General features: G+C 50.6%; 11 protein-coding genes across 11 annotated transcripts; 8 read left to right on the top strand and 3 right to left on the bottom strand.

Moving 5' to 3' along the window:
* Positions 1–130: 130 nt before the first annotated feature.
* E0L32_008780 (uncharacterized protein) lies at positions 131–814 on the top strand (the record flags this gene model as incomplete). Its single annotated transcript, XM_031143673.1, has 1 exon — positions 131–814. One exon carries the CDS (start codon positions 131–133, stop codon positions 812–814), a length of 684 nt encoding a protein of 227 aa, XP_030992086.1.
* Positions 815–1,511: 697 nt separating this feature from the next.
* Positions 1,512–3,785, bottom strand: E0L32_008779 (uncharacterized protein; the record flags this gene model as incomplete). Its single annotated transcript, XM_031143672.1, has 8 exons — positions 1,512–2,051; positions 2,122–2,470; positions 2,528–2,685; positions 2,750–2,904; positions 2,965–3,109; positions 3,186–3,296; positions 3,382–3,623; positions 3,680–3,785. The coding sequence occupies 8 exons, from the start codon at positions 3,783–3,785 to the stop codon at positions 1,512–1,514; spliced, it is 1,806 nt and encodes a 601-aa protein (XP_030992085.1).
* A 795-nt stretch (positions 3,786–4,580) lies between these two features.
* E0L32_008778 (uncharacterized protein) lies at positions 4,581–7,450 on the top strand (the record flags this gene model as incomplete). Its single annotated transcript, XM_031143671.1, has 9 exons — positions 4,581–4,688; positions 4,787–4,820; positions 4,886–4,979; positions 5,063–5,981; positions 6,043–6,176; positions 6,311–6,392; positions 6,455–6,704; positions 6,764–6,932; positions 6,991–7,450. 9 exons carry the CDS (start codon positions 4,581–4,583, stop codon positions 7,448–7,450), a joined length of 2,250 nt encoding a protein of 749 aa, XP_030992084.1.
* Positions 7,451–7,877: 427 nt separating this feature from the next.
* Positions 7,878–8,384, top strand: E0L32_008777 (uncharacterized protein; the record flags this gene model as incomplete). The annotated part of the gene is made up of 3 exons (XM_031143668.1): positions 7,878–8,028; positions 8,100–8,149; positions 8,211–8,384. 3 exons carry the CDS (start codon positions 7,878–7,880, stop codon positions 8,382–8,384), a joined length of 375 nt encoding a protein of 124 aa, XP_030992083.1.
* Positions 8,385–8,935: 551 nt separating this feature from the next.
* Positions 8,936–9,702, bottom strand: E0L32_008776 (uncharacterized protein; the record flags this gene model as incomplete). The annotated part of the gene is made up of 4 exons (XM_031143667.1): positions 8,936–9,179; positions 9,239–9,300; positions 9,356–9,594; positions 9,678–9,702. 4 exons carry the CDS (start codon positions 9,700–9,702, stop codon positions 8,936–8,938), a joined length of 570 nt encoding a protein of 189 aa, XP_030992082.1.
* Positions 9,703–10,132: 430 nt separating this feature from the next.
* E0L32_008775 (uncharacterized protein) lies at positions 10,133–13,832 on the top strand (the record flags this gene model as incomplete). Its single annotated transcript, XM_031143666.1, has 8 exons — positions 10,133–10,343; positions 10,394–11,392; positions 11,534–11,541; positions 11,688–11,989; positions 12,041–12,388; positions 12,460–12,724; positions 12,780–13,544; positions 13,602–13,832. 8 exons carry the CDS (start codon positions 10,133–10,135, stop codon positions 13,830–13,832), a joined length of 3,129 nt encoding a protein of 1,042 aa, XP_030992081.1.
* A 2,299-nt stretch (positions 13,833–16,131) lies between these two features.
* On the bottom strand, positions 16,132–17,716 carry E0L32_008774 (uncharacterized protein; the record flags this gene model as incomplete). The annotated part of the gene is made up of 2 exons (XM_031143665.1): positions 16,132–16,668; positions 16,739–17,716. The coding sequence occupies 2 exons, from the start codon at positions 17,714–17,716 to the stop codon at positions 16,132–16,134; spliced, it is 1,515 nt and encodes a 504-aa protein (XP_030992080.1).
* Positions 17,717–17,982: 266 nt separating this feature from the next.
* On the top strand, positions 17,983–20,399 carry E0L32_008773 (uncharacterized protein; the record flags this gene model as incomplete). The annotated part of the gene is made up of 5 exons (XM_031143664.1): positions 17,983–18,608; positions 18,676–18,929; positions 18,985–20,124; positions 20,190–20,276; positions 20,356–20,399. The coding sequence occupies 5 exons, from the start codon at positions 17,983–17,985 to the stop codon at positions 20,397–20,399; spliced, it is 2,151 nt and encodes a 716-aa protein (XP_030992079.1).
* A 747-nt stretch (positions 20,400–21,146) lies between these two features.
* E0L32_008772 (uncharacterized protein) lies at positions 21,147–21,734 on the top strand (the record flags this gene model as incomplete). The annotated part of the gene is made up of 1 exon (XM_031143663.1): positions 21,147–21,734. One exon carries the CDS (start codon positions 21,147–21,149, stop codon positions 21,732–21,734), a length of 588 nt encoding a protein of 195 aa, XP_030992078.1.
* Positions 21,735–24,073: 2,339 nt separating this feature from the next.
* Positions 24,074–24,730, top strand: E0L32_008771 (uncharacterized protein; the record flags this gene model as incomplete). Its single annotated transcript, XM_031143662.1, has 1 exon — positions 24,074–24,730. One exon carries the CDS (start codon positions 24,074–24,076, stop codon positions 24,728–24,730), a length of 657 nt encoding a protein of 218 aa, XP_030992077.1.
* A 596-nt stretch (positions 24,731–25,326) lies between these two features.
* On the top strand, positions 25,327–27,099 carry E0L32_008770 (uncharacterized protein; the record flags this gene model as incomplete). The annotated part of the gene is made up of 1 exon (XM_031143661.1): positions 25,327–27,099. One exon carries the CDS (start codon positions 25,327–25,329, stop codon positions 27,097–27,099), a length of 1,773 nt encoding a protein of 590 aa, XP_030992076.1.
* Between the last annotated feature and the right edge of the window lie 210 nt (positions 27,100–27,309).

Genomic DNA, 27,309 nt, shown 5'->3' with positions numbered 1-27,309 from the left:
TCTAAGAAGAACCGAATTACAGTTTGTTGTGAGCGCCGTTTTATTTTGTATGGGGTTTCAATTCGGGTCTAAGAAGAACCGAATTACAGTTTGTTGTGAGAAGAACCGAATTACAGTTTGTTGTGAGGTTATGGCGTCTTCAGCGAGCTCAAAGCCAGCCCGAGTATCGGTAAAGACGACTCTGCCTGCCCGACCATTGCCACCAAATTCTAGCCGGCTTGCGGCCACATCCGATCGCTTGCTCATTCGAGCTCTTGTTCCCGAAGACCTTCAAAGCTTGCATGTGTTGCGGACACAGCCGGAAGTCATGGCAACTACCCCCCAGCTGAGGGTCGATAACAGTCTAGAGGAGACGAAGCCATGGCTTGACCGATTCCTCCCTCCTAACGACGAAGCAACTTTTCATTTCGCTATCTGTGTCAAAGAAACGGGCGAGATGATCGGTATCGGAGGCTGCCATGGGTTTACCTCTATATTTGGCTGGCCCGTCATTGGCTACATGTTTCGTAAAGAGTTTTGGGGTCAAGGAGTTGCAACCGAGTTTCTTCATACCTGGCTGGGAATGTGGTGCAAACTACCCCGAGAGGAAGTAGAGATCGATGTTGATCCACGCACTGTATCTGACGGAGATGGTCTGGTGCCTGAACAGGTGACTGCTCTTACGATCCTGGACAACGTCGGCAGCCAGAGAGTCCTAGAGAAATGCGGTTTTGAGAACTTTGCAACATGGCTAGAGCCAGACTTGAGAAACCCTGAAGTTGATGTGTTGATTTTGGGATTCAGGCACTCTCCGAGCAAGGAGTCGGAAATCTAGAGCAGTAGAGACGTTCTGCAAGAATGTTATGCTATTCGTGATCCATCTTATTCTAAGATGAATCTAAGGAAACTTTTTATTTATATGATATTATAGAAATTCTAGGGTTTTTATCATCGGTTTCAGGACATTTGTACATGTTCTAGACCTTGGGTGAAAGTTCGTGCCCCTAGTTTGTATGGGACTGCAGTGTTGGGCTTTCACCTAAACCCAGGATGGTTGCTAACTCAATCTTACAACTACACATAGCAAGGAAGAGGTCTTGGGAATGGTAGTTTTGGGCTTGGCAAGCTGACGCTGGCTTTTCTTTTTATGCCTGTTCGTAACAAAAAGAAGAAGAGGGTAACAATAGCAAGTAACATAGCAGCTACGATTAGGACTACAACTTGACGCTTTATTGCCGGTCCAAATTCGATGGAGAGAGGTCATCAGACTCGCGATGTGACAATAGCCTCACTGCAGCTTACTGGCACCAGCAATGCGCTACTCTTGGGTGAGAGGTTCAGAGGGATTGGGCGGCTAAGTCACGATCATCCAAATATGACTAGCTCATGGTGAATGATACAGATCTGCTTGGGAATAACAAATGGGAATCCTCTAGGTATCTCCATACCGCGCGATTGTTCTGCTCTGGGGAGCCTAGGCAGGTGAGATTACGCGACATAAAGAGGAGGTCTTAGTACTCATCAATTTAGCTCTATCTCTCATATCTATTAAACATCTTAAGAGGGTTGATAAATCCTGAGATAGCACTAAGAACATCATTAAATGTAGGATCTGGTGTAAAATGAGCCGCAATGTGTTGATCGGGACGGATAAGCAGTGCGTCGCCTTTGGAGAACCCAGCATCTCGTTCAAATAGCTCCCTGTGGGCCTGCATTGTGAACTCAAAGTCTTGGTCGGCTGACCATAGGTGAACTCTTACTCCGGAACCGTTGAAAGCCCTCTCGAGCATCTCGTGACACCGAAGCCATTTTGCACGTGATGGTACAATTAGTGTGAATGAATTCAATTCAATCAAGTCCAAGGTTGAGTATTGACGGGCCTCGATATCCTTGACGCTAAACTCCTTGACGTATGACACATCAACAGCTGGGCGGGCAATCTTGGCAGCCCCGGGACGCGACTTGATCCAGGCATGAGGTAGTCGAGCGCCTTTTACAAACTTAGGCGTGAAGCTGGACGCATTTGCAGGAATATCGGACGAGCTGTACACGTAGCCTATATGAATCTCTAACTATAAGTGTCGCGTTGTTGATCAGTATCTTTGCCTAGTAGCACGACGAATTAAGGTGAGCCGGACTTACATTGTCGAAATGCTCGCGCTGGCTCTCGACCTCGCGAGCAATCATTTCTTGCTTGGCCGGATTATGAACAGACCTTTTCAAGTTGGCGCGAGCCTCCTCAACATCCTCGATCCCGGCGGTTCCAAGGGTCTTGAGGAAAGAAAAGATCCTCTTCCCATTCTTGACGCTCTGTGCAGAGTTGACCAGAGCGATATGTCGGCGCTCGCTTTGGTAGCTTTCGAGAATGGAGGAATCTGCCCACTTGTTAAGAACCGCGGCAATCTTGTATGCCACGTTATGGGCGTCGGCGAGCCCGGAGTTGAGTCCGAGTCCGCCGGTTGGCGGGAAGGAATGTGCGGCGTCGCCCACCCTATTTGGTGTTTTCAGCGACGTGCGCGGCCATTGGGGTGTGGCAGTGTAAACTCACAAGAAGACGTTCCCCGATTTGTATTTCTGCGCGACCTTACGACTGAGGATCCATGGGCGGTAGCTCAGAATCTCTAATGGAATATCTTGTCCAATCGCCGCCAGAACAGTGTCTCTCGCAAGCTCCTGGCTCCAAGAGTCGGCGGGATGTTTCTTGGACTGGATACGGATATCAATATTTAGTGAGCATCTGAGGCATGACCTGGGAGTAGGAATGGCTTACATCAAAGTTGCTGATCAATACCTGATTCCCGGCGAGGTCATATGCAATGATGAACCCCGAGCATGCGGGGTCTGTGATCCAGTGTAGCATACCCACCCGGGAACCAACAACAGGACGCAGGTCGGCCTTGAAATGGATTGTCATCATGGTCTCGTCTAATATGCCGTCAGCGGCAGGCCAGTGACGTTAACGCTTGGAGACGGGATATTACTTACATCCTTCTTCGCCGTCACATCCTATCCCAAGAGTATCGCGAACTAGGCTTTTAGCGCCGTCGCACGCGATGACGTATCTTGAGGTGACCTGCCATTGCGTTCTTGTAGACCTTTCTTCAATTGTGGATTTGACAGTACCGTTGTCCTGTACGTGTCGTCGTTCAGCTTGCTATCTGGTCGGCGGCATATGTATGTGTACATCGAAACACCAAACCACCTACCTGTTCACAGGTAATGAAGGCCACGTTCTTCTTCATCTCGACCAAGGGATCGTCTTCAAGTATGTCGGCGACAAAAGCCTCGAAGTCAGGTTGGGGAATATTGTGGATCATCTACCATGGCGATGAGCTTTCAGTCAGCTTGAGCTATGGACTAAATAGTTGCAGCAGAAGGAAGGAAGAAAAGGTCAAATGGTACCTCGGGGGTGTGTTCCAGAACCTCCTTGTCCATCCTCTCGTAAGGCAAAAAGCCGATGCGTTCACCACTCAAGTTGGTAACAAAATTGACCCAATACGCGTCCTCACGGGGAGATCCAAGCTTTCGAAGGGCCTTGGTATCGAGATCATATTGGCGACATATCTCGAGACTGCGCGGACAGAGGGCGTGTGCTTTGGGTGCCTCAAGCCGCTCGGGGTACTTTTCGATCAGGAGGGATTGGACTAGTAAAGTATCAGTACCTAGAACCCACAGCCTCTGTGACCAGACCTGCTCTTACCCCCAAGCTTGGAGAGCATGTATGCTGTGAGAAGACCCGTGGGGCCACCGCCTACGATGAGCACGGGAACCTCGACTGTGTGCTCGACATGCTGTGACTGGGTCATGATTCGAATTGTTGTCGGGCTCTACAATTTTCTCTTTGATCCTGGGGCACGATCTGAAACGACGGGGAGATGAGAAGTCGGTGCTTGTAACAATCTCAGGCCTTTGGAGATGCAGGGAAGCTTATGAACAGCCTGGACATCACATCCTTGAACGGCCTCGTACTGTTCCATCACGGTTCTACGATCCGCAGAACTGATGGTATGCAAGTCGAGTCGCGGAGCTGGATGCAAGGGCACCATCTTCCGAATGTGTTGATCCGATTGGATCGGGCGGACCACCGCAAGCGGCGAGTGGGTCTGCCTGGTGGTAAGGCTCAGTAGTCCCGGGAGCTCTGTCGAGCCATGGAGATGCGCGGGGTTCTGTCCATGTCATCTTAAGCAACGAGAAAAACAAGGGATGGCTTTTCTTTCTTCTCTCTCTGCTACGATCTGCACTCTTGCATTGACCTTTACGAAGGTTCTTCCTAGATCAAAATGTATGCGGCGGGTCAGGGAGAAGCATAAGCACACCTGCACAGTAAATGGTTTGCGCGCCACTAGTTGTATTCGCCATAGCGACACGTTCTGTGTGCACCAGTGACGGATAAATTCCGCTAAGAGAGCTCCGACCCGCCCATATTTCTAAGTGCTGTATCTGGTGCGCCTGGGCGAGGTTGGGGGGGAGGTGATTGAGTCAGCCATGATCGAGGCTTCTTTCCCCGCCCATCCCTGGTGCCGTTAAGTGTTTTATCAATAAACTGTCACCGCCCCAAATGCCATGCACATTACATGCCGAATACTTCACCGTCGTTTACCATGCCATCGAATCTATCCGCTACCCCAGGTATCGACCGTCCGCCGCGGAAACAGCGCAAGTTGCGTGCCGTAGTAGCATGTGACTCCTGTCGGGCGCGAAAAGTTAAGGTAAGCACAGATCGATTCTGGTTGCTGGCAGCACGGCTGGGTTCGGCAAGAAGCGACCGGCAAGCATGCTGACATTTAGTACTGTGCGGTTTTGGTAGTGTGACGGAACCGAGCCTTGCACTAGTTGTATTCGTAAGTTTCAATCCTTGGCCCTCCATGCAGAGGTGAGGGAATCACACTGACCAGACTACCTACAGAACACGGTTTCACCTGTTCCTTTAAGGAACAACCACAACAAGCTACACCGGAAGGGACCAGGGCTGACCGCCGGCGACAGCGCAAGACGCAGCTGTAAGTCCATCCATCACCAAGCTTCGTCCCAAATCGATAATCTCCCCCGAAGGGCTGCAGATGTTCTTGCTAACACCTCTCAGAGCCTATGCATGTGGTACTGCTGGAGATGTGAGGGCACGGCAGCCAGGCTCCTTGGTGTTTCCGGCGACGGTGATTCGGCAGCCGATTACGCTACCACGTCCTCGCCAATCGACAGTTGAGCCGGGCAGCCCAAGTTCACCTCATCCGCAGACCTTGCTTGATGTGCCGACTTCCCAGCTGGCAACTCCGAGAGAGACCAATTCAGATTCTGGCAAGACGCACATCTGGGCAGAAGATGCCGAGTTCTACGGACCAACAGGTACTTTCTACTTCCTCTCCCAACTACGATCTCGTGCCGGGGTATTGAAAAGCCCTCGGAGTTCCGAGAGGGAAGGTCAGGATCCTGCAAGTGGCGCGAATCCGTCCTCTGTTGTCCATCTCATGCGTAGCGCCGAGTACAGTCACGATGACCTGAGATCTTCAATTGATCTCTCGTCTCCACAACAACCAGGCCAAAAGGAATCATTGGCGACATGGGGGCCGGAGTGCCCAACTCGTTCTCATGAGATCAAGATAGAACGAGAATGCATCCGACTCTACTTCCAGAACCTTCATTGCATCCACCCCATAATCAATCAATCGTCATTTCTCCAGCAGTGCGAGCATGAGATCTGGCCAGATGCAACGGGAGATCCTGCGAGCCGTGTGGACCGCAAGAAGCTTTCATTCCTTGCGCTCTTCTACATCGTGCTCGCTATTGGAGCAATTACGGCGGGTGATACTTCCCTGCTGGTCTGGGAGGACACTATCAGAATCTTGAACGAAGCCGAGAAGAAGCAGAGCATGGAAACTGCAGAAGGATCCGGCATCTTCCCACCTATCCGAGCTGCCCGTCTATTCTTCCACAAGTCCAAGGACTGTATGGGTGATGTCTTTGAGACGAGTTCCCTGGAGTCTGCACAAACCCTGTTCCTCATGGTACGTCTTGGTCAAGGTGGTCTTGCCGAAAATCTCGGAGTGCTGAGCTGATGAACTAAAGGCCGTGTTCTGCCAGAACGCCCTGAAGCCGCATAGTTGTTATTTATACAACGGTATGGCGATTCGAACGGCCTTCGCCATCGGTATACCTGCTGCTGGGCGTCCCTTGTCGCCTGCAGAGACTTTGTTTTGGTGGTCAGTCTCCGCCATCTGATGGTAGCGGTTTGATTGCGCTGACATGTATCTGTCGAAGGTCACTACATTCCCATGAAACGTAAGCTTACTGTCGCTACGTTTGTATCGGATACAAGTACTAAACAACGAACCAGCGAGATGTGCTCTTCCGCCGGTCGTATTCCCGCTCTGCGAGAAGCAAGCTTCTACAATCTGCCTCCTATCGAAGACTTGATTGTAAGCATCACCAATTGCGCCTTCCTTGTTTTTGATCGGTATGCTGGGTACTAATTGAGCAGGAATCCTCTCCCCTGCTCCCGATGATATCTACTATGGCCGGCCTGGCTAGCATATACTCCCGCATTGCGTTCGCTAATACCCGAGACGCCAAAGAGGAGTTCGGTCTCGATACAAGATCAAGGGTGGCAACTGACCTGGAGGCATCCTTGCTAGCATGGAAAACTAATTTACCCCCGGCTTTAAACTTTGAGACCATGTCCTTGCAGGAACATGCACTGGTCACGAAGCAAAAGATTGTTCTGAAGTTACGTACGTAATAAATATAAGGATCGTGCGTCTTACTGTGGGCTTTCGCTAATACTAGACAGGCTATCTCAATGCCCAGATACTCATTCACAGGTCCTTTCTCATTTCCTCCATCACCAAACCTGTTCGCAGTACGATATCATGGCACATTGCTTCTTGTGTGGAAGCGGCCCAGGCTACAATACAGTTTGTGCATCACATTTATCTGCACCGCCCCTATTTTCGCACGTGGTGCGTTAGATTATTTGTGTAGTGATACATGCTCGGTCTCCCGCTGACTGACAGTCAGGTGGTACAACTGCATCTATGTCTTGGATGCCAGCATGGTGTTGTTGCAGGCTGCCTTCTCGGACGCTTCGGAGGTTGATGCTCAAAGCATTGCGATCGATATTGACAAGAGCCTGGACATTTTTGCCGCGATGAAGACACTTGCCGTCGCAAGGAGATGCCACAGTGTCATCAGTGATGTCTTTACTGCCGTAAAATCCCTCCGGAGCCAACAAGACGATCGGCCCGATGAGATGCAGCAGGACAGGCTTCAACCAGCGATTCAGAATGACGAGCAAGCCTTTAGGTTTGTCGACTATTCGGCAATGGATGATCTCAGTGAGGCCTCCTTGAATCCGCCACACGAGGATTGGTTCGCCAAATTGATAGATGGAAACGTGGCTCTCGACTTTCTAGAAGTCAACGATTGGTCCGCGTGGTCTCAAGGGGTGGTAGGAGGAGGGAAGACTCACGGTTGCTAGAGCAAACAAAATCCGTGGTCTCTAATTCTCTGCTGCTTCCAGCTTCAGGTGATGGGAATATAGCAAACGAGAAGTTCTAGTCAATTATTCCGTGTCAAAAGGATTGAAATGAAATTGATCCAAGGGGACCCCGAAGCATTCCCATACCGGGTATCGTTCCATGTCCCAAGCCGATTGAGCCAATCGGTTCTAAGCAGATCTATGAAGTGGGGCCGAACCCAGCCTCGGAACCCCGGTGCGTACAACTTGATTCGGTGGACCAGCAACTAGTATCCTGCTGTCCGAGGCTCTCAAGTCGCCGAGCTCAAGATGGGATTGAAAGCACTGGACGAGTTTCAATGGTGGATTTTCACGATAATTAGCAAGCTTTGTAGACATCCTCCTTGATCAATATCTCAGCATTTACTTACAATTAAACCGAAGCAACATGACTGCAAGCCACGAGAACACCAAACGCAAAGGGCCGTACAGATTGGTGACAGTCAACAAGGCCCCAGAGCGCGCCAAGCGGCTTATCGGACGCTTAATCGAAGCCCTTGCTGCCGACTACGACATCACCCACGTGTGCAACTGCTCAAGTGCGTTACGCTCTGCGATACATCACAGCAAGCCACGTGTAGAGTGTGTCCTGACTGATATCTTTCTGCAGCCATCGAGGAAGTCGTCGCCAGGGTTGAAATGCACAGACCAAATGTACTGGTAAGTCGATTCCACTGGCAGCGTGGTAAAGGCTACGAAAGTTGATGGAGTGTAAAACTAGTTTTCGGCGTCGATGTGGACTCCTAAAGAGGCAGAGACGATTCACTCACTCGCTCGCTCTATCGTACCCGATATTAAATTACATGCGATTCCTACCGGTCTGCAGGTGGAAAAAGGACCGGATGCCATTGTGGCATACTTGGTTGAAAAGGTTCCTCCGCTGCTTGATTCATGAGCAGACTGGCATGAGCCGCGATGGGTCTGTTGGGGGCGGCCACCATCAATCATTCATCATTCACGTGGTTGCTACCATCCAATGACATGTTATTTTTATTCTTCTCAAGAAGACAAGTTTCTTCTCCAAGACTCGTTCTCAAAGGCACTTATAAGAGTGCCAATGTGCGGCAGAATTTCAACTCTGAACTCGTCGCCATCTCTAAGTGTCACCCTAGGCGTCCTTCCCATGCCAACCCCGGCTGGGGTGCCCGTGATTATCACCGTTCCTGCAGGAAGAGTCGTGCCTTGAGATAAGAAGCTCACGATCTTAGGAACACTGAATATCAGGTCACTTGAGGGGCAAGGGTCAGTTACGGCGCATGTGCTTTGATGCAGAAAGATGTTCACCTGAGGCTACAATCTTGCATCAATTCTCCGTTTTTCAAGCCCCGTATATGGAGCAGTGAAATGTCTGGTATTGCTTCTTTTGACACGAGTGTCGGTCCTGAGATCATGTGAGTACTTGAGCGGGCCTAGAGCAAGCAAGATTAGAATTTCAGCGGTGCGAACCTAGTCGAATCCCTTGGAAAAGCACCATTGAGACCGAGCCATCTGAGAAATGCGACTCGAGATATCATTGGCAGCCGTGTATCCCAGAACGTAGTCCAAGGCATCGGATTCGGATACGTTCTTCGCAGATCTGCCAAGGACGATTGCCAGCTCTGCTTCATAATCGCCACAATCTTCAATCTGCGTGATCCTACGTAACGTACAACGACTTGGCCAGGGGTCTCCCAGCGCGTTGCTTGGCTTCCTGTCACCAGAGTTAGTCATGTCGCCAAATACGTGTCTTTGAAACCTGTAAGGTCATACAAGAAGACTGTAGGGATGCTCGGAATGGACATCTTGACCTCTGCTGCATGTTGTTTGTACTTCTGGGATTAGCCGGCTGCCCAGGGATGCCTCAAAAGTCCTCAATACGTGTCTCACGTTCAGACCAATACACCTTATGGTCCCAATCTCACCCTCGGCGACTGGCGACAGCACCCGTACAATGGCCTCGATCAATCCTGTCGACTTGCCTGGTGACAGGATCGACGAACCCGAGAATACTTTGACAAGATCTTCATGTCCATCTCGAAGAGCCGTACCAACATCTACGTCATCTTGAACAGGCTGTCCGATGTGAACACAGGTCGGATCGGACTTGGGGATGAATCGCACGAGGCCTAAGCGAAACTTAGCGACTTGAGACCCGCGCAGTGGTCGCCGCACATAGGAGGCAGTTGCGACTGCGACAAACTCAACTCACGCGTGAAGGGAAATGACGTCGCCATTATTATATGTAGCTTGCTGGATGCGCAGGCTGACTATCCTCCTAGCAGAAGAAGGAAATCAGATCAAATTCTCTCACGGCTTAAATCTTTCATCCTTCACTGGCCGGATATCACGCGTTCAGCTCACTCTTCCGCTACGAAAGATGGGCACCATGCCTTTCAGTCGGACCGGATTTCGCTGGCATGTAATCCGGACCAGGTCGCGGAACCGGCGTAAATCCTTGAATGGCTGGGACAGAAGCAGTGGCGCCGGCCCGACAGTTTTCACTTGATTGGTCGATGAGGGATTTCTCCAGCAACACATCGTTCCCGTTTCAAAGATGAGACAGCACTGACCCTTACTTAGGCTTAATTATATTGCCAATACGATCCTGACTCTTTACAGTCACTGGCCAACCCAACACCAACTCGCAGATCATTTCTCGTCACGATGTCTTCAAGGGTAGAACAATCTGCAGATGGCTTATTTCGCCAATTCCTGCCTAATCTACACACGGAACGTTTCTCGTCTATGCAAAAGCAGAATGCACATGAGTACGTTCGGGCATTTAAAGAGAGTCAAAACCCTCCTTGGATTCACTCCCTGTACCTGCACTGGCGGAAGCTCTTTAGCGAGCCATATCGCGGAATTTCCAATGACGGTACGTGGATCAAAGTGATCTGGATGCTATTGCCAGGCGCTAACTCAAAGTATTGTCTAAAGGCAAGCCCAGAGGCAATCTCTATGAGCTGCGTGATGAGGGTGTGCCAATAGGCGACATTGTATCTGCTGCGGATGAAGCTCTGAAGGCGATGAGCAGCGAGATGCGAGATGCTACCATGTTCCACATCGATTCACCCGAATGGCGTTCTTGGTCTAATCCTGAGTTTCTCTTGAGCGACAAGGGTATCCGTCTGGACGAAGTCTCTGACACCATCCGAAAACGAGTGCTTTCAGTCTTAAGAGCTACTCTTTCTCCTCGGGGCTACGACAAAGCTCTCAAAGCCATGGAAATCAATCACTTCTTAGGAGAGCTCGTCCAGTCACCATGTGTGTTGAATCGCTTTTCGTACAACTTTGTCATCTTTGGCGAGCCATCTCAATATCAACCTTGGGGGTATTCATTCTACGGTCATCATCTCTGTTTGAATATCTTCCTTATCCGGTCACAGATTGTTATATCGCCTTGGTTTACCGGAGCAGAGCCAAACTTGATTGATGCCGGCATGAACAGCGGAACTCAGATCCTTCAGCGTGAAGAACAGCTTGGGTTGTGCTTGATGCAGAGCCTACAAGCCCCCCAGCAAAAGAAGGCACAGATATTCAAACTCATGAAAGATCCATCCATGCCAGAGGGAAGATGGAATCATGATGACCAGCGCCACCTGTGCGGTGCCTATCGAGATAACCGCGTGGTTCCTTACGAGGGCATCCTGGTATCAGAATTCAATACTCCACAGCAAGAGCTGGTCATCGCTATCCTCGAGGAGTATCTGATCTATCTCCCTCAAGGATCCCGGGAGAGATATATGGAAAAGATAAAAGCTTGGTTCCATGAGACGTATTGGTGCTGGATCGGGGGTTTTGGGGATGAGGACCCCTTCTACTACCGGATCCAAAGTCCAGTCATCCTAATCGAGTTTGATCATCACTCGGGCGTCTTTCTTACCAACAAAGAGCCGGCAAAATTTCACATCCACACCTTGCTACGTATGCCAAATCAAGGCGATTACGGGATGAGTCTGAGGCCTCTAATCGCGGGATTAGAGCAGAATTTTGTCTGGCAGGGGGATTCAAGAGCGACTGTTTGACAGAATCAGAATAAATCAGATGAATACATCCAACTTTCAGCATCTATCGTACGTTGGACGTCAGAGGTCACTACCTTCAGCGACAGGCGCCCAGCAAGCAGGATATCAGTTCATGCTGAGGTACACGGTCTTGAACAAGAAGTACATCTATTAGTACAAGTGCCCTACGATGACTATACCAACATGCCGATAAGGGCAATTCAATCCCGAACAAGCTGGACGATCACCATGACTCGCACGCCCTTGTCGAAAGGAACAGCGCCCCACCCCGCAAAAAGGATTGGGTGGAGCCGACCCCACAATCTCCATGGGGTAATGACCGTAATGTTAACAGCAGAGTTCCAGACCCGAAGAATATCTTCCGATTGGTCGACTACACCAGGCCTCACTTGTACGCCTCGTGTGGAAGTCTCCTTCCCCAACCAGGATCGGTTAAAAGCAGCACAGCATCAACTTCGAGAGAATCTGGATTTGAATTGGTCCCAGTCTCGCAAAAGTATGAGTAACAATCTCTATTTGTGATCATGGATGAAATTGTGGCAACGAGGACTCCTCCGGCTCCCCCGGGGACCGAGCAGCTTTTCGTGAGCCGCGTTCATGATGCCAACAACGCTTCTGACCTCCAGTTTATCACCGACCACAGCGGCAACCATATCCTTCTCATTCCCCAGCCGTCGTTGACAGACCCGAATGACCCTCTTCGCTGGTCACGCATCAAGAAATGGGCAGCTTTGGCGAATGGGGTTGGGTACGCCTTCATGGGTAGTGTCACCGGCCCGATCATGGCGGCAGGGATGATTCCCTTGACAGAGACCTTTGGCGTGTCACTCCAGAAGATGACATATGCGAACGGGGCGACACTTATCTGCCAAGGAGTTGGGAATATTTTCTGGATGTAAGAGCACGAGCTTTGCCAACTTTCATCCGTTTCCATGTTCGAAATGTTCTAACTTGACATTGTTGTAGGCCTTTGGCAGTCAAGATCGGTCGACGACCAGTCTACATGGCCTCTAACCTGCTCATGGGAGTGGCTTGCGTCTGGCTTGGGCTTGCCTCGACCGCTTCGTACGTGCCCCTGCTCGTCGGGCGCGCATTTTTGGGTCTGTTTGAGGCCCCCATCGAGTCCATTGTGCCGAGCACCATTACCGACCTGTTCTTTTTGCATGACCGTGGCGAAAAGGTGTCATCCTACGGCCTGTCTGTTCTCGGAGGCAATGAGCTGGGTCCTTTAGTACGTGCCTGGGATTCTTGACCCGGGTTCGATAAATGATTGCTAATCGTCCCAGTTCTCAGCACTTATTATTCAACATCTAGGGATGAACTGGGCATTCTTTATCGTCGCCATGTTCATCGGTTTGAATGCGGTCACTATGTTCTTCTTCATGCCCGAGACGAAATATACCGGCGTACGACCAAGCACCGCCTTTGTGTGCGAGCAGCCGAAGCAGCACGAGGTGATGATCGAGAATGTGTCATCTAGCAAGCACAACAGACCTAACGAAGTCGAGAGCGCCAGTCAGAGCCCCCCGAAGAAGAGCTTCATCCGTGAGCTAGCGCTGTGGGAAAGGCCCGACCCAAGTGTCAGCCTTTTGAGCACTTTTTTAAGGCCATTCATCCTCCTTACCTACCCAACTGTGTTGTGGTCTTGCTTGACCTACGGCATGGCCCTTGGCTGGAACGTGGTCATTGGCGCCTCAACCGCTCAATTGTTCGCTCCGCCTCCCTATCTTTTCGACTCGCAGGCCCAAGGTCTTGTCTTCCTCTCCCCTTTCATCGGATCACTGATTGGTTCCTGGCTTTGCGGCTCGCTTTCAGACACGGTGGCCAACTATTTCACCAAGAGGAACGATGGTGTTCGCGAGCCGGAAATGCGTCTTCCGATCTGCGCATTTGCTGCTGTCCTAACGTTTTTTGGTGCATTGATAGCAGGCTTATGCTACCATTACAAAACACATTGGGCCGGACCTGTCATAGGCTTTGGTGTGCTGACCACTGGCGCGCAAATGGGGGTGTCGCTGTCTATGAGCTACGCCCTTGACTGCCACCAGGAGGTAAGTAGCATGTCTGATATCCACAAATGCTCCCGAGATCTAACGAATTTGCTTCAGCTTTCAGTGGAACTCATGGTCACCGTTGCTTCGGTCAAATCTCTCATTGCTTGGATCTGGACTTGGGTCATCAACGACTGGATCATCTCTGATGGTATGCTTGTGGTTTTCATGAGCATTGCTACCGTCAACGTAGTCGTTAATGCAACGACGTTCGTCATGTATTTCTATGGCAAGAGAATTCGTTCGTGGATTCACGAGAAGGATCTGTTTACGAAGCTGAATCTGTAGTAAAGGTGCCATACTTGCTTTTGAACTAGGAAGCAATGCCAATGATGAAGCAATTGGGAACACAAGACTAGGAGTAGTTAACCCTCATCAACCTTTCGTCGATCTTGCTAGATGCTTTACTTAAAGCCGTATAGCTTAGGGGCAGGATTACAGGCCCAGACTAGTGCAGAGTCTCTTATTCTGGGTTCAACGGGCGCATCGCTCGTCACCTATATGTAGTTTATTTGTGCTACGTATTACCTTCACTGAGATACTAAGAATAGTCATCTGATTTGAGAAGTCTCACCCGGAAGGACACTTGCTCGCAGCATGCTGAATAGTTCTTGGAGGCGGTGGATTTAGCAGGTTTTGTGATTTATGCAAATACATATAGCGGAAAGTTATTGCTAATTGGAAACATTATCTATGAGCCTTTAGAGACAGGAATGTGCCATGACTTAAAACTGGTTTGCTAAGAAGACGAGAACTCCTAAGGTTTTACGATTGCGTGCAGGAGTTGGAAACGTGGCTACTACATACAAGTACCTTGTGGAGTGGAGATCTACAGACCATGTTTGGCCCAATATTCGCGAGATCAACACAGGCCGATTAGCGAATGATTACAGATTAATCTAGAGACATGGACCTGATAATCCAGTTAAAGCTCATGCTAAAACACCAAAAGTCGAGTTGACATAGACAGGCGGATCAGTAGCACTTTCAAATCATGCTGTCAAGAGGAGCTTTTGAGAGGACTATGCGGTGGTCTGCTATAAAAGCCCACGCCGTTCTGTCCCGCCATTGCTCATGGAAGTCTGCGTCAACTAATAATGTTGGGGTTTGAAGCCACCTCCTCACGTCCAGTGCGTGGTTTCGCTTAAGCTTTGAGCTTGCTGCCCTTTCACGCCGAAGCACTAACTAGCCCAAGTCATATTGTCAAATAAGATGCGAGACTTCGGATCAATCCGAAGACAAAACCCCGATTGGCTGGCATTCCCACACGGGAGAATCGGAAGAGTCCCCGCACCGTTTCGCGACATGGTATTCACCTTTCTGCTACCTTATGACGGACGGTTACTTATTTATTCAACTGTGTCTGCTTGTTTTGTTACTCCGTTGAACTGCCTTGTAATCCTGTCATACTTACGCTTTCTGCACTCTCTCTCAGAGTTTCACCCTTCGAAACGTCCTACCGAAGCCACCTACAGTAGCCATACACCGCTTTACAGGATGACTCCACGAGTTCCGCCAATGGAGGACTACCGTCCAACTGAGCTGCCACAGCCTTTACTACTTCGGGACGCATCTTTATTGCTTCAACATGACTATCTCCCTTTAGAGTCAGGATATGCCGTCAACGCCGATGGCATGCATCACGTCGCTGCCACAACCTATATGAGGGGATGCACTGGGAAAATGGTCGATTGGTTCTTTGGTTACGTGCATAATACACAGCAATACCTCCTCTGGCATCCCAGAGATCACATATTCTCTGATTGGGAAGGTCCACGGGAAAACAAGTCCGAATACATTGGTAAGACCTCTTCAAAGGCTCATTTGACCACGGCCTCATTGTCATCCCGGGTAAAATACTGATTAAGTTATAGGTGGCCACCATCTGGTTCATGAGTATATTGGGGCAGACCTTCATAAACTGAGGATTTCCTTTCTCAGCCCTGCGCTATACTTTGGCGAGAACTGGCAGACACATTTCCAGAAACACGGCTACGCGACTGCTATATGCGGTCGGGTAGCGCAGTGGAACGATGACGGCTCTGCCACCTACACGAGCCACTTAATTCATCTGATCAAAAACGAGCCAGATGGATGCCGCATGAGATCTAGGTTCTGGCTTGGTGATGTGGAGACTTTGAGTGACCCGCAAGCCAGGGCGAATGCTGTACCCTCTGGTCACCCACGCGCCTTGCTGCAACATTGCATCGAAGAAATGTCTATTCTAGCAGAGCGGCTGCCTGGAATGTATCAGGATTTTGCACCAAAGGCAGGATCTTTGTAAATGCTGACATACATCTATATACATTACTCATATTGTCCCTTTATGACCTCCTCCAGTCATTGTCCTTAGACTTGCATGAGAGGGAAACCTTCGAGCCGTCTCTTGAAGGAGTCATTGTACTACCCACCTACGTTTGGTTTGCTTATGGAGCCTATAGCGGTATACATCAGGCACTAAAGCTACCAAGACGAATCACCACCTAACGATACCGTCCATAGCTTTGTGAGCCTGCTGTAATATTGACTAAGTAGACTTTCGTTAAAAAGCGAGAAGAGCTGTGCCGGCATAGCCAGTTGCGATGGTTCAGAGAGGGCGAAACCCCATTGCCCCCCAATTCCCAAGAACCTTCGCTTTTACCGAGGGAGGATACGCGTGCTCGAAGTCGCCGGTCTCCCAGTTGGGGCCGGTGGTGTACTCGCAAGCGAATAACGCATCATGAACAACCTTGCCGCCTTGGGTTGGGTTACCAGTGCCTTCGGCCATAAAAGGAACCAATGGACAACTTGAAATATCTTCGAACAAATACTCATCCAGGCCTGGACGGCAGCGTGTTGCAAACGCCCACAAAACATCGGTATCCTTGAAGATATCGATATCCTCACCCACCAAGATGATACGGTGGCACGTGAAGGCTGGCTTGAGCCTGAAGACCAAGTCACCGACGTCTTTCGCAAGGTTGGCGGCTTTTATTTTCTCGGCACGCACTCTCGCTGTATCGACCTTCATGGCTAGCCAAATGCAATGGCCGACCATCGGCGCAGAAACGTCAAGGATGGGAAGTCCGTGTTGCTGAACGATCTTTCGTACCTGTGCGGCACTCTGAACACCGATCATGATTTGCTACATCCCACATGCCTAGGTCAACACAGGCTGCACGCAAAGAATGAAAAGGAGGGAGAGGAAAACTCACAGTTTCGTCTGTTAGGCGACCCGGCACGCAAATTGGGAGGATAGCCTGGTTGCGGTATGTAATTCTGTTGACTTTGAAGACCGGGAAGTGGTGCTGAGACTCGAGAAAGGTGTAGCCGTGAAACTCGCCGAATGGCCCCTCGAGAGCTGTCTCCGTGGCCGAGATAGTCCCTTCAAAGAGGATCTCACTATCAGCTGGCACGTAGAGGTCGTTTGTGCCGCATTTTACCAAACGCAGGGGCTCATTCGCGAGAGCTCCAGCATAGGCGGCTTCGGAGACCCCATCGGGGACCGGCATGCCTGATACCATGATCGCTACAGGCGGCACGCCAAATGCAATAGCAAATGGAGCGTCCTTTCCCAGCTCTTTCCATGCCTTGTGAACTTGCCAAATGTGCTGTGGCTGGATTACCGGGCTCACAAGGGTTCGTTTGCTGTTGACCATGGCACGGGAAATGGACCAATTGGTCCATTTACCGTCAGGCATCCTCATAACATTCATGCCAAAGCTTTGGATGTACTTGCCGCCGTCGCCTGCGTGAAGATGTGGTAAAGGTAGGATGTTTAGGTCGATGTCATCTCCTTCGATGGCATTTTCCAGGATTGGTCCGGTCTCGACCACAATTGGCTCGATAGGTTTTAGGTCTGCAGCCGAAATCATCTTTTCCGCGATCTGGCTAGGCGTGCTCGAGACAGGTAGCCCATAATGGTGAGCCACACGACCCCATTGAGTCTTGGGGTCTCTCCGCAAAGCTGCCGGCGCTCCCAGAATGCGAAAAAGACCATCTCTGGCTCCGATGACGTTATTAAAAAGGGGTGCCTTGTCATTCGTTTCGCACACAAGTCTCGATATAGCCGCAGCTTCGAGGTCAGGGTCTATCGGATCGTCGATCTCCACGAGGTCATCGTCTTCACGAAGGGCTTCAATGTAGGCACGGAAGCTTGTCATTGGTTTGGTCGCAAGGCCTGAGGAAGCCATGGTTCAAACTTGGCTGCGATTAAAGTACATGTATTGCGTAGAGAGTCTGTTTCTTAGTTTCATGAATGTCTGCCACTGAGATATGCTCCTTTATATTTTTCTGGGAGCATCTACACGTACACAAGTACTGCCCGACCCACGTGATCCATGAGTGGCACCTCGGAGGTCTCGGAGCGGGAAGTGGGCCGGGTTGGACTAACTACGATATTTATCGCATCCCCGCCTTGGCTGGGTACAACTTCTCGACATCAACCCTTACGCACGCCATGGAAGCAACATGCGTCGTCAATGACCGACCAGTACTTGACGACGGAAGTCACCACAATGGAAACCACGCAAAACATCCGGACCAAATCGCTTGCTTGATACGGGCTCCACAGGCCAAGTCCTGCATCCCATGTCGACTCCGCAAGGTCAAGTGCAGTGGCGGCCAACCGTGCCAGACCTGTATCAAGAGGGCTCATCCGCAACTGTGCTCATATAGCCCCGAAACTTCGAAGCAATTGCGGAGGAGTAGAGCGAGGTCCGAGAGGCACAATGGCAGCCATCGACGATCGGATTTACCTTCTCGCGCCCTAGACCTTTCCCCCGTTTCCCAATCACACCCGCAGCGTGCCAGCAGTGACCATCGGGGCGACTCTTATTCGACATGCGACAATCCGAACAATGCCGGCGGACAGGATGTGACCCCTCAAACTGCCAGAGACAACTCGGTACTGGCCTTACTTAGCCAAGCATCCGATCAACCGGCCGCTGCCCTCCGGCCAGATGTTCGCTCGGCGCTCGGCCTACGTAACTCGATCAGCGCTAATCTATTCTCCGAATCGGAGAGTCTCCAGTCCAGATGGGAAAGTCTCATCAAGATAATCCCACGCCAAAGTGAAATTCTGCAGTACGCCATCATGTTTCTTCTTGTCTTAGTGAAGTACTGACACTAATTGCCTCGACGCCGGTGACAGGCTTTACCCAGTCTATCGCAACACAGCGCATCTTTTCAATCCCATCGTCGCAAGAGTGGATCAGTTTGAGACCTCCATGTTTGAATATTTGCAAGCGCTGGACTCCGGAGTGTTCGAGAGTCCTTTGTGCTCCTCTAAGAAATGGGCCGACAACGCTTCCGTGGACTTCATTGCCCTACTCTTGGCAACGCTTTCTTTGGGGGCCCACTTCCTGCCACAGTCTTCCTGGGGACCTGAATATTCTCTACAGTTCCGTAAGGCGCAGACAAGACTTCTCCGACTTGACCCTTCCACTCACAAAGCACGTAGTAAAAAGGGCTTTCACTGCTCTTCAACTGGCGAACTATCTCTTCCGACCAACCCACGACAATGTTCAAACCTTACTTCTCGTTGGAGCATGTCTTCAAAACAATGGGCAATCTAGTGCTGCCTGGGCCATGTTGGGGACAACTGCGAGGCTTGCCCAGTCATTAGGCTTGCATCAGCACGAATCTGCCCAGCGAATGTCCCGTGGCGAGAGGACGTTATGGTGGGTTCAAATAAGCTCAACTCCTGATACGTTTTCACGAGAAGAGAGAGCTAACGCGCGTCTTCAATGCTACAGGCGGATAATAGGCTGGCAGGATGTTCTTTTGTGTCTGTGTCATGACCAGCGCCCAATCATCCATGATCAGAACATCATTTCCGTGAAGGATGTTTCTCAACCGCCTCAGAACTTATCCTTTCTCGGAGTCATGGATGGTATAGTCCGAGCCATGCTAGAAGCTCTCCACACGCGCGAATCGATGACGCTTGAGCGACGGGCTCAGCTCGTGGATGAGCTGGATCTCTACAAGGGAAATGCACTACCCCATCTTCAGCAATTCCTCCCCGGTGCCAGCCTGCAAGAGCGCTCGGAACTATTTGCGATGCAAATGAATATGTCTTTCGCTATTTCCGTCTTGTGCAGGCCAGCCCTGCAAATTTCCATAACACATGACAACCCACTTCTGCTCAGCCTGCTCCGTCGCGCGAAGCAAAGCCTTATCGACGTGTGCAAGGCCTTTCTTGACTTTCAGGCTATTAGCATCGTCCCTGTGAGAAGCTGGGGCATGGTACACAGCGCCTTGAGCTCAGCTCTCTTACTGTCCGTGATTGAAGAGACACGTCAGGATCCGTACGTTTGCGATCTCCAGGGCAGGGTATTGCGGGTCTTTTCGAGACACGCGCAGGCTGTTGAGTCGGCGCAGAGAAACGGCGAAAACCAGCCAGAACAACAGCAGTGGCTCTCGAGCGGGCATATGCATGCACTCCTGACCTGTCAGCGTGCGTTGCAAGCTCACCATTCAACCTCACTTGAGGGGACGCAGCGAGCTCCTGCCGGGGTCCCTGTTCAAGCGCCGCTTGAGCCTTGCTTACAGCCACTCATGTCCGCCAATGGCGCATTCTTTGACTCTTCGTCAATGATTGGTATGTATTTCTAAAGCCAACCGCGGCTCTAAACGACTTGGCCTGCTAATGTGACTGGCATGGAGAAGACGGACTGTCCTTCGATTTTGAGTGGCTCAACGGAGAGAGCATGCAAGTATCTCCCATGGCACAATTGGATATGATTTTGAATGGTAGGTAAGCTTTGATTGTGTTCTTTTTGGGATAGCCTTCAGTCGTTCGTTTAACTCGGTCATATCTAACGTGTGGTAGAGATGAATGAACGCCCAACTGCTGCGGGAACACGGAATTCATGATTTTGCAGTGTCTTTGGAAACTATGGATCCCGCCAAGCAGATGGGTTTTTTTTTGACTCGTTTATTTGTGTAAATATCTAGAATGCCTCAACGATATATCAAGATTATGATGAAACAGCATCGTTGATTCTCATTGGGGTCAGGAGGTATACATACCTATACTTTCTATCTGTTAGCTTCACCCCTTTTCCCTATTCAAGTCTGCGAACATTCCTTTTGCTAAGCTGGGCTTTAATCAAGCTATCGGTGAAACAATATTCTCACCTTGTGACATGCCATCCCAAATCCATGTTGTCCCTTACCCGTTCCGAGCCGTTCCAGTGTTGTATGATTAGGATTCGTATTACCAGGTACTTACTTGTACATGGCACGCTAGATCCTGGCTCCTCTTCTCCTTGGCTCCGAAGTTCCGGAGCGCCGAGGATTGTGACAGCTCTCCTGCGCCCGAGCTTTGCAACAACGGAGCTCCTATTGTGGAGCGCTGCCACTTGACCCTCGGACGAGTACCAGGAAGCATAAAACGCAATCCAGGAGAATGATAAATAACGATCGCAACAATAGCAATGATGACGATAAAGCTCCATCCTTGAAGGCGACATTTCTGGGAACTCCTTTTCTTCTTTGTCGTTTGAGAGTTGTATGACTCATATTGCTTGGAACTGGACCTTGAAAAAAGTTCCTCCATTTCGACTCAATTTCACGGCGAGAGAAGCCTCCTTCCAGAGATCCGGGAATTACAAGCTCGCAATGACCTCACCTGCAACACGCAAGAGAATTATTGTCGCGATTACAGGAGCGACAGGCTCTATACTGGCCGTCAAAACCCTGTTGGCCCTGAGGCGCCTGAACGTCGAAACGCATCTCATCATCAGTAAATGGGCAGCCGAAACTCTAAAACACGAGACAGACTATCTTCCGGCACAGCTCAAGGGTCTGGCCGACTTTTCGCACAGCGTCCATGACATGGCCGCCCCTATTGCAAGCGGGTCGTTCAGATGCGACGGAATGATCATAGTTCCATGCAGCATGAAGACCTTGGCAGCGGTGTCGATGGGGTTTGGGGATGATCTCATTGCCCGGACAGCCGACGTCATGCTCAAAGAGAGGCGTCGCCTGGTGCTCGTCGCCCGAGAGACACCCTTGAGCGAGATCCACCTTCGCAACATGCTCGAGCTGACCAGGGCCGGCGCTGTCATCTTCCCGCCCGTGCCGGCATGGTATATCAAGCCTGCCACTTTGGACGACCTGTTGGACCAGAGTGTTGGCCGGTTGCTGGACCTCTTCGACTTGGACACTCAAGATTTCTCACGATGGAATGGGTGGGAAAAGAAATAGATCCCGTTCTCCGCTATGAGCAACGACGTCATTCCACTCCCTCTTCATTATCCCTTCCCCGGCAATGTTCAACTTTGAGTGACTATCTCGGGATCGCAATGGTCATCGGTAGTCGCCCGTTGAAACCCTACCGTCGGACACGGGCTCAGAACCTCCGCAGTCACCTTTGGCTCGTGACCTCGCACGTCAAAAGGTCTCAATAGCTCGGCACCAGCCCCACGGGAGTTTTAACGCCAAGCACCGTTGAGGACCAGGTCAGCTCGGAGGCTTCGGAGGCTTCGGAGGCTTCGGAGGCTTCGGAGGCTCGGCATGGTTACCAAGACTAGTCTCTGTCACCTCCTCCCCGGCGGTCGAATGATAGATCTTCGAGTGGGTCTTTGGTCGATCTTCGGGCCTGCATCGAGTGGAGAATAGGACGTACGGGAGGCCGTTAACGATGGCCTTGAGGGGGACGACCAGAGACACTCCGCAGATTTCGAGGGAGTTTCCGAGGCGTTCATGTCCTTGCGTGGAGAGAGGCCCAGGTGATTAGCCATTTACTCAATCAACTCTCAGAATGATACCCTGGGACTCGTAGGCAAGCCGGTCCCTAATTTGGATCTTGGTATCCTGTGCTGCATCGCATAAATTTGGCTCCTCAATCATCAATGTGGACATTTTTCATAATTAGACTATGCACATTGAACGGCTCTGTGCTCGTTATCCAGTAGAACATGCGACTGAGCTTCATTTCTCCTCGCAGGGGCTGGTCTGTCTGCCATAGATGACTACTTACTTTGTTTATGCTTAAAGTCGGGAGGATTCACTCCTCACGGTTGCTAGTGCTGGGCCCACTGCCAGTCTAAGACCAAGTCTCGGGACTGTCCGCTAGGCAGGTTCAACCCTGACTTTGCCGAGGCGCGTTGCTGCACAGATGTCCACAGTAGTCGTATTGGGGTCCCGGAAAGACCTTCCACATTCTCCATGCCAGAGACAGGAATGCACGTCCAGGGAAACCTGTTCACTTCTGGCACGCTAGGTATTGAGGCAGGCATGCTTGTCCCCTCGAGGGTTGCGAGTGAGACTAGGATGGTCCCGAGACGTGGATATTTGGAACGAGCATTGGAAGGGTTCCTGTCATTTTGCGAGAAGAAGCTTCAGCCCAGCTCCCGAAAGCGCGTAGATGCGACACCACTCTGGAAGCTATGTACTTCGTATGTTTCGTCTCGTCTCAACTTGCTAGATGTGGGAGACGGGGAGCTTGCTCTAGACCCATGGCTTTCTTGGCGTGGGTCTAGATCAGAATCCTTGTTATTGGAGCGGAGCTTGGTCCGTGCCCGGCATGTGCAACCTACTCCGTACGTACGAACAAGCCTTTGATCCCTGCTGCAGCTCAAACAAACATAACTATACGACCAGACCAATGATGAAGATCCGCGCGTGTGCTGAAACCCCACAACCGGGTCACTCGTTGGGATCTGATTGAACATGAGCTCCTTAACCGACCTAACATATGGGTCTTTGTTCGAAGTCAGTGTGTACTGCAAGTACGAGTACATCCGTACAAGTAAATACAGCCAATCCTGTTCTGCCCTAGTGTTTGATCTAGGTTTGCCCTTTTCATATACCAAAAACTGGCTGTAAAATATCAATTTATGCATCTGAACACCGTCGGTTGCTGTCATGCTGAAAGGATAACTATTAATATCTTCCCCATAGGTCTAAACTTAAGCATCAGTGCATAATTGACGCATCTAAGGCTTCAATTTCAAGATAAGCGCAAGATCGGACCATGTCCCAAAGGGGTTCGTGACGAGACTAGCACAATCGTATGTCATGGGTCCCCAGGAAAATGTCACTGAAACGGTGGTCGCGGCAGCGCTGGACTCCTCAAACGTTCATCTCATCTTTGGTTTCACCAACTGACTTCCATGACATGAGGAGCTCGCTAATGACTCCTGAGATTCTCGCACTTCCGTGAAGAGCTTGTTTGTGGTACGGTTTGGCTGAGACATCGTATATCTGAAAGGGCAAGTCACAGGGCTACTCTTGGGTGGTCTCCCTTGAAACACCAGGGGAACACCCAGCTTGAATTCAAGTAGGCTGTGCGCAAGGAGTCAAAGCACTACGCGCAGAGCTAAGGATGGGTTGTAGCATTCGCGGATCATGTATAAGTAGACGGCCAAGTGTTGCTCTGGACATGAACATTGTCTATCTATCTCCCAGGCAGGCCTCAATCTAGAATTTTCTGGTGTCAGTTTCTCCAACTTAGTTTGATCCTTTGGATCGTTTTCCTTCTCTCATTTTTATTGTCAAGAGACTGGTCTGGTATCTTAGTCTCGTTGCACAGTATTTACACCATGAAGTTCACTTCGTTCATCTTGACTTCGCTTCTTGCGACTGTCACCCTAGCCGACCTAGCCTCGGTGGATAAACGCAATGATGAGGACACAATTGCAGATGTGTCCTCCGAGAACAATATTCGTCGGGGCGAAGATATCAGCGCCTTTGTTCCCGATCTCCACCGCAAGGATACCGTCAGCTCCAGCGAAAATGCTGGCGATCTTACCGTCTCTGAGACCAGTGACGCATCTGAGCCTGCGGAATTAGCCGCCAGAGATGCCACCGAGGGTAGGGTTGACTTCCTCCGAAAATATCAAGAAATATCGGCTGAGCTAACCTGTTTCACAGACAATGGGGTTTCTGCCCAGGACGCAGAGGAGGCCCAGGAGGAGCTCGAAACAAGACAGAATCAAGGCAAGAAGAAGAACAGGGGCAAGAAGAAGAACCGGGGCAAGAAGAAGAACCGAGGCAAGAAGAAGAACAGGGGAAAGAAGAAGAACAGGGGAAAGAAGAAGAATAATGGGAAGAAGACCACTGCTGGGAAGAAGACGACTACCGGGAAGACGACAACCGGGAAGAAGGCCACAACCTCTGCGGCTCGCGCAACCACGACTGGAGTTGCAGCAACCCGCCCGTCAACTTTCTCTACCCGGGTCGCCACGACCAGAACCTAAGCAGTCTGGAGAAGGATTGTCAGAGGCTGGTTCTCAGGATTGTGGCGAGGTCCTTGTAGGGCAGATCTAGTTTCAAAAAGGCTTCATCATAGATCGAGCCCTCAGCCTCCGTAACGGTCTCATGTGGCGGAATGTCCGACAAGTAGAAAGAGTACCTAGCCATATAATGAACACAAATCCTTCTATCTCGTGGCGATATCAGCTATCTACATATGCTTCGCAGCTTTCGTCTTTGTCTAAGCGCCGCCACATGGTATCTGGTGAGAGTGTATTAGTACTACGCTCTGGAGTGGAGAGAACTCATATTTCAGCAGTATCGAGGGCAGCCCGCCCATTTGGAACTTGTAGTGCATAGCCCCCGACGATTGCTTTGCCGTCTTTGTTCAAACTTTTTCCTGTCCTCTTTGTTCTCACCTTTCAGCCTTTGTTTTATTTGTTCTGGAATACCAGTCTTTTGTTCAAATCAATATTCCTTGTTCTCTGTGAAGTACTTAAACCTCAGCCGAGAACATTTTCTTCCACTACAAAGTACTCAAGCTTTGGCCGAGGAATTTCATTCACTTTATTAAGTACTCAAATCTTGACTAAAGAACAGAATGTCGAAGAGACCTCACACGAAGGATGATGATGATGACGACACCCTCCTAGCCAAGAGACTCAAGCCGGACTATGATCTTGCGCGCCATATTCCGAGCATTAACTCCGACATGGAACCCGACCTCAGGAACAAAGCCACGGCCGATGAGGAGACAATCGATCCCAGTATGAGCGTGGAAGACAGAAGCAACAACGATACCAGTGTCGATGGCAGCAGCGAGGACAGCTGTGATGAAACCGATTCGGATTCCGACTCAGAATCGAGCATCAGTTCTGATGAAGAGCCGATCAATGCGCACGGGGAAAATCCAATCCTGCCCTTTGATAGGGAGTATATGGACCCGAAGGATTGCCGGGACCAGTGGGAAATGAGCCTGCGCGATTACCAGGAACAAGAGGAACAGGACCTGGACGAAACGGACGAGATCGAGTTGGCTGAGTCGGAATGGGTCATCCGAGCTGAGAGAAAGTCGTTGCTCAAGCAGTTGAGCCTCACCACATCTGTTCCGGGCCTGGACAAGATGATCACCCTGCAATTGAACGAAGATGGCGGAAACAAGGCCATATATCAACAGCAAGAAATTCCCGAGAACGATTCGGATAGCGACGATTCGGATAGCGACGACTTCAAGGATTGGTCGAAGCCCGACGCGATGGGCTGGAAGTCGGCCGCAGATGGCTCGCGACTTATGCCAGAGGCAATCGAGCTCATCCTTGACTTCTTCGAGGACCGCCAGCATGTTACTCGTGCCGAGTGCGAGGAATACTGCCTTAAAGCATACCTCAAAGCGAGCGTTGGCCCAGACAAGTCCCAGAAGTGGCCGCTCAGCGTGCGCGCATATCCCTCCGAGTCCCAGTTCCGCAATAGCTACATGGTCGAGGTCATAGATGCCACCATCACTGACCCCACTCTCATGACCCAATTCTACATAAGCCCTGAGAGGCTGGATGAGAGTCAACTCTCCAGGGCCAAAGAGGCGTACGGCAATTTCATTCCGGAGTACACCTATGTTGGTGACATGGGTTTGGCGGCAAACCGCTTGGAGGAGCTGTTTGTGTGGCGGATTGTATCCCCTGTTGGGCGCCCATTCGCTGCCAACAGCTCTCAAATTGGTCTGCGGGTCAATCAGGATAAGTACCTTGGCATCCTGAAGCAGTTTGTTGACTTCGTCTGTCATCCCCTTCAGCCGGCAGGCGGTGGTTGCCTCGCCGATGAGCAGGGTTGGCCCATGGTGCTGCACAATCCTCTACTCGACGCGTACAACATCATTATCCGACCCGACTGGTCGGGCATTGCCTGTGTGCTGCTCTGGGGTGCTCCGCCTGCCGTGACCCTCCCCTTCGGCGCCTCCCTCAGCGGCCTCTTGTGTCTCTGTGGAAAGCCAGAAAAAGATGACGAGACTAGTCTTGCTCAGTTACTACATTGGGACGGCCAATACGCATCCCTGTTCGAAGGCTACAGCCGCGAGGCGCGAGAAATACAGCGCTTTTGTCTGTACTACCTGCGGGAAAAGGAGCGGGCCCTCGCGAACGACCCGAAGCCCTGGCACCGTCTGTTTGATGCCCTGGCCGAGGGTATCTCGAGCAGGACCGACATGGACGAGCCCTACTATAAGTGCTATAGAACGGAGCTCGAGGAGCTGAAATGGGACTGGTGGCATTTTGAGATGGACCCTGGTGTCCCCGTTCAGAGCGCCATCACCTTCCCTGAAACGGAAAGCGGGCATGGTGGAGAGAATGATGACGTTGATATGGATATGAACACAGACTGAGACGGCGATTTCTTTCCCTTCTCCTTACAATATACGTTTGATGAGACTGCACCACATATAGGATAGAATATATTTAGCTGCAACAATATCTGTCTTGATTGTCATGTTGAACCAGTTGCCATAGAAGTACTGCTTTCATCAATACCACTAACATAGAAACTGCCGTGGCGTAAGATGGGTATTTACTTTATTTGCTTTCTATTTGAATTT

This window comes from Thyridium curvatum (assembly GCF_004353045.1).
Source record: "Thyridium curvatum strain D216 chromosome Unknown NODE_59_length_275895_cov_82.984335, whole genome shotgun sequence".
Lineage (NCBI taxonomy): Eukaryota > Fungi > Ascomycota > Sordariomycetes > Thyridiales > Thyridiaceae > Thyridium > Thyridium curvatum.
The sequence above is the reverse complement of the archived record's forward strand: the minus strand, read 5'-3'. Positions and strand labels throughout refer to the sequence as shown.